At 58.5% G+C, this 4,402-nt stretch overlaps 1 protein-coding gene across 1 annotated transcript; it reads right to left on the bottom strand.

The window, feature by feature from the left end:
* Positions 1-479: 479 nt before the first annotated feature.
* On the bottom strand, positions 480-3,812 carry CSF2 (colony stimulating factor 2). The gene is made up of 4 exons (XM_004464125.3): positions 2,604-3,812; positions 2,438-2,479; positions 1,599-1,724; positions 480-865 (listed from the first exon to the last, which is right to left on the bottom strand). The coding sequence occupies exons 1-4, from the start codon at positions 2,754-2,756 to the stop codon at positions 764-766; spliced, it is 423 nt and encodes a 140-aa protein (XP_004464182.1). The 5' UTR covers positions 2,757-3,812; the 3' UTR covers positions 480-763.
* Between the last annotated feature and the right edge of the window lie 590 nt (positions 3,813-4,402).

Genomic DNA, 4,402 nt, shown 5'->3' with positions numbered 1-4,402 from the left:
GACCCAGGGCCTTCGAGGGACGCAGGTGCTTTGCCTGCGGGCCATGACCAGCCAAGCTGCAGGCCCCTCCAGGAAGGATGATGCGCCTTCTCTGGGGCAAGGCACCAGCTGGGATTGTGGCTCAGACCTCCAGGTAAGCCTGAAAAACCTTCCTCTGAGGTGAGAGCCCTGAGCATGCAGGGAAGCCCGTCCAGGGAGCAGAGCGCTTCGCCCAGGTGGGACTCTGGCCTCCCCTCTGCTCTGACAGGACTGCCCCTCAGACAGGGCCCAGCCCACTGCAGACCCCCTGCTCCTCTCCTACCTCCCAGCTTCCCCCGTCCCAAGCTGTGTGGACGAGGGACACCACTAGCATTTGCTCATTATTAAAAATAAATCTTCCGCAGAGTATATGTAGCTCAGTGGCTGAGTACCTGCTTTGCACGCACAAGGTCCCGGGTTCAATCCCTGGTACCTCAAAGAAAAACAAACCAGGAAGCAAATAATAAGAACAGATTTTTAATAATTTATAATGGTACAACATCTCAAATAAATATGGAGAATACACATAAATAAATAAATAAATAAATATAAAAATGCATAAATATATAAATAAGTACGCCCAATCCCCACCAGTGCAAAAGATCCCCCGCCCCTCCCATGCCCGAATCAGGGCCGGCGTGGTCCATCCCATGGTCCCTTCAAGTGAAATTCCTCAGTTGCTGGCTCTTGGTAGCTGGGAGGAAGCAATCTGTGAGGTACAATTCCAGGGCTGCCCCTGGCTGCCTCATTTCTGGTCCCAACAATCAAAGGGGGTATTACGTAGAAACTGATCCAGGACCTTTTTGAAATATGTGAAGGTGATAGTTTCATTTGTACAGGAAGTTTCCTGTAAAAAAATAAAGAAAACAAGCGTGAGTGGATTGCACCGGGAAGTGCCAGCATATTTCTGTGCTGCCTCTTAGAACTCAGGGATCAGAAGGCCCATTCTGGGGCCCGCCCACTGACCTAGGTCAGGTGACACTACTGCCACCCGTGGTTCCCCAAGGGGTACACAGCTCTGCCCATGGCAGGGGGCCCGGGGCGCAGCCAGGGGCCAGTTCCTGGCTGCTCCAGACCAAAGCTGGCTGGCTGGGCAGCTGGACCACGGCTGCTTTTATCCCCGCCAGGGCCTGGAGCCGCAGGTGGAGGCCCAGAAGGGGCAGGAGTGTTTGGGGCTGTGTCCTTCCCAGGTTTGTCCCTCTTCCTGCTTCCACACAATCCAGGCTCCCCACGTGGGGCCAGGGGAAAGTCCTGTTGGGAGGTGGCACTGGGGCGCCGGCCTTCCTCTGGACCTGGGCCAGCCCTGTACTTCCGTGGGTTTGCCCCACCTCTGACCTTATTAATGATGATGGTAAGAACAAGAAGAGCCGCCGCTCATCACTAGGGGCCGCTGTGGGCTCCCAGGTGCCTCGGCCTTAACTGCTAGCCTTGCAAATGGGTAGCTCCTTCTCTGCAAACCCTCTGGGGTCCTGAACGGCCACCGCCAGAGGTCTCGCTCCACCCAGTCCCCACCCTCCTGGACCGAGGCCTTCCTCCCGGGGACCTTGCCTTTGGACAGGCGCCCTGCTGTGGGCACTCACCAGGGTGGGGGGGCAGTGCTGCGCGTAGTGCTCGGCAATCATGGTCAGGGGGCCCTCGAGCCTGCGGAGGCTGCCCTGCAGGCCCTGCTTGAACAGCTGCAGGCGGGTCTGCAGGCAGGTGGGCTTCTGTGGGAAAGGTCCGTCTTTGGTGAGCAGTGGGCACAGGCTCTTGGGTGGACACAGGACAGACTCCCCATCACTCCTCCCCATTCTCATCCCCGTTCCCCAAGAGTCATTCCTGGCAGGGCACGGAATGACTTCCGGCTCATCACGCTGGGTGCAGCCCTGTCCACTGCAGGCACGAGGCTGGCCCTCCACCCCTCCCAGGCTTGGGCCACCTTCAGCCAGCGCAGCCACATGCCCTTGGCCTGGCACCTAAAGAGGGTCACTGTCCCCAGGAAAGGAAGTCAATCGCCCCCACCATTTGGGGAGCAGGAGGCGGGGCAGGGTATCACCCGGACTTGCCATGTGAGTGGGGATGGCTCCTAAATAACCCCTGTGCCCTGTCTCCACATGCCTCGGGTCTCAGGGCAGAGTAGCCTAAGCTCAACCTTCTTGCATAAAGTCACCCCCGCTTACCCACCTGCCCCCTGATGGCCCCTAGCCCCTTGAATGCTAGGTCTGCCCATTGCTGTTCCGCTGACCAAAGGGGCTCAGCTGACTGCCACAGGGACAAGGTCAGCAGCCTCATGGGGCAGCAGGACACTGCCCTCCTCCTTTTGGCGGCCAGTTACTAGAGAGAAAGTGGACAACCCTGTGAGGTCCGGCTAAAATGAAGCCACCCCCACCCCCCAGAGCAGGTAGCCCTGGGGAAGGTGTGTCAGAAAGCAGCATCTTACCAGGGGATCAAAAAATCCAGAGACAACTTCCACTGTTTCATTCTGTAGAAAAGAAAAATGTCATGTTATCAAGATGACAGGTGGGATCAGTTCGGGCCAGCAGGGCAGTAGGGGCGGAGGCCCGCCTTCCTCCCTCCCTCCCTTCCTCCCTCCCTCCCTCTCTCACCAGCACAGCAGCAGGGTCCTCTTTGAGGTTCAGGAGGCTCAGTGCCTCGTTGACGGCGTTGACATGCCTCCTGGCCCCGGTGACAGGGTCGTAGGTGGGTGCGGAGATGCTGCAGGCCACAGTGCCCAGAAGAAGCAGGTTCTGCAGCCACATCCTCCTGAGGACTTTAGCCTTTCTCTCTGAGCACTGGGCTCACTGGCAAAAGAGCTCTTATATACACAGTTAGAGGAAATGATTAATGGTGACCACAAAACGCCAGGGAGGCGGGGGAACTACCTGAACTGTGGAATCTCCTGGCCCTTATCAGCTGCACATGGGAACTGTGAGCCTTTCCCCTAGGTGGTCAGCCTCGGGGGTTTTCATTAACGAGCCTCTCAAGAACCAGCAGCCCACCAGCGGGTCTCCTTGGGAGCTCTCCAACCCTCCCTGGGCAGTCTGACCAGCCCGAGGCTGTCTCTGCCCTGTGAGGGGCCTCCGGGCACAGCTTGGACTTCCTGACCCAGAGTGGCCAGGGTGGGGCATAGACCACGGCTGCGACCCCAGGTTCCCCATCCTGCCTGTTACCCTGGAGGTCTTTGGGTGGCCTCGCCTACCCCGGTGGTCCATTCCAGCCCCAGCCTTCCCCTTTCTCCTCCCAGAGCTCCCTCCTCTGGCTACAGTGAGGGACTTGAGTGTGAGAGGGACCCTCACAGGCCTGCCCACTGTCCACATAGGGGGGTTCCAACCTAATGACATGGGCCTGCAACAGCTCACCCAGGTCCACCAAGGACCCAGAGTCATCAGCAAGGGGCCAGAGAGAGTGGTAAGCATGTGCATGTCCAGGCAGCAAGATTGCAGAGCTTTCCTTCATGGGGAGCTCCCAATGGACAGCGACAGCCATCCTCAACCCTGAGGCTGCGGGGGAGGCTGGGCCCTGAATTTGAATTCCGACCCCGGCACCACCTTACTGAGTGACTCTTCCCTCTGGGCTATGTGAGCCTGATGTCCTCACCTCACCTCTCTGTGGAGGGCAGGCTGCTCCCCACAGGAGGCACCAGGAGCTCCCGGGGACCGGCCGCGGGGTCGTGGCTGCATGAACACCAGGTAGAGGGGACAACGGCTTCTCAGAGAGGTCTTCCAGGCTCACCTCCCCACACGGTGCCGTGCCCACCCCACCGCCAGCTCCAGAGGTCCCTCGGTGGAAGCAGAAACTGCTTCTGGTAAAGTCACAGGTTCTCTAGGGTGTGACAAGTGTTTGATTTTCACAATAGAGTTTGGAGAAGGCAGCACGAGTTTGTTTGCACATGGGATCCGGCTCAAGCTGCCCCATGCCCTGAGCTTCATGTCCACGTGGGAGTGGGAACACCTGTGTACATTTCTGAGGGTGTGCTGGTGTGATTGGACGTCCCCGTACACGTGTCTTTGTCTGGAGGAAGGAGGCTGTTTTACAAAAGGGTGTACCTGTGGTACTCCTGGCGCTTGTCGTCTGCTTCACAAAAGGCCCACACCTCTGCAGGTGGCCCCAGGATAGGAGAGAAGCTTCCCGCACTGGGTGGGATGATTCAGCCTCAACTGATGGGGTTGAAGTGCAGATGCTCCGCTGGGCTCAGGTGATCAAGCATCTGGGAGCCGGGAGAACTCAGGGACTGTGTGTGCCCTGCACCTGTGGCCCTGGCAAGTTTTGCTGTTTGGGGGGGTTGGCTGCCCTTGCACGAGGAAGCCACGCCTTAGAGGCCATGTCCAGGCACCACCGGGCTTCCCTGCCAGGCTCTGAGGCACACCTGCCCTTCTGAGCCTGGCAGAACATTCCTAGGCAGCCA

This window comes from Dasypus novemcinctus, chromosome 2 (genome assembly GCF_030445035.2).
Source record: "Dasypus novemcinctus isolate mDasNov1 chromosome 2, mDasNov1.1.hap2, whole genome shotgun sequence".
In the NCBI taxonomy this organism is placed as follows: domain Eukaryota; kingdom Metazoa; phylum Chordata; class Mammalia; order Cingulata; family Dasypodidae; genus Dasypus; species Dasypus novemcinctus.
This window is presented reverse-complemented; position numbering and strand designations above follow the sequence as displayed.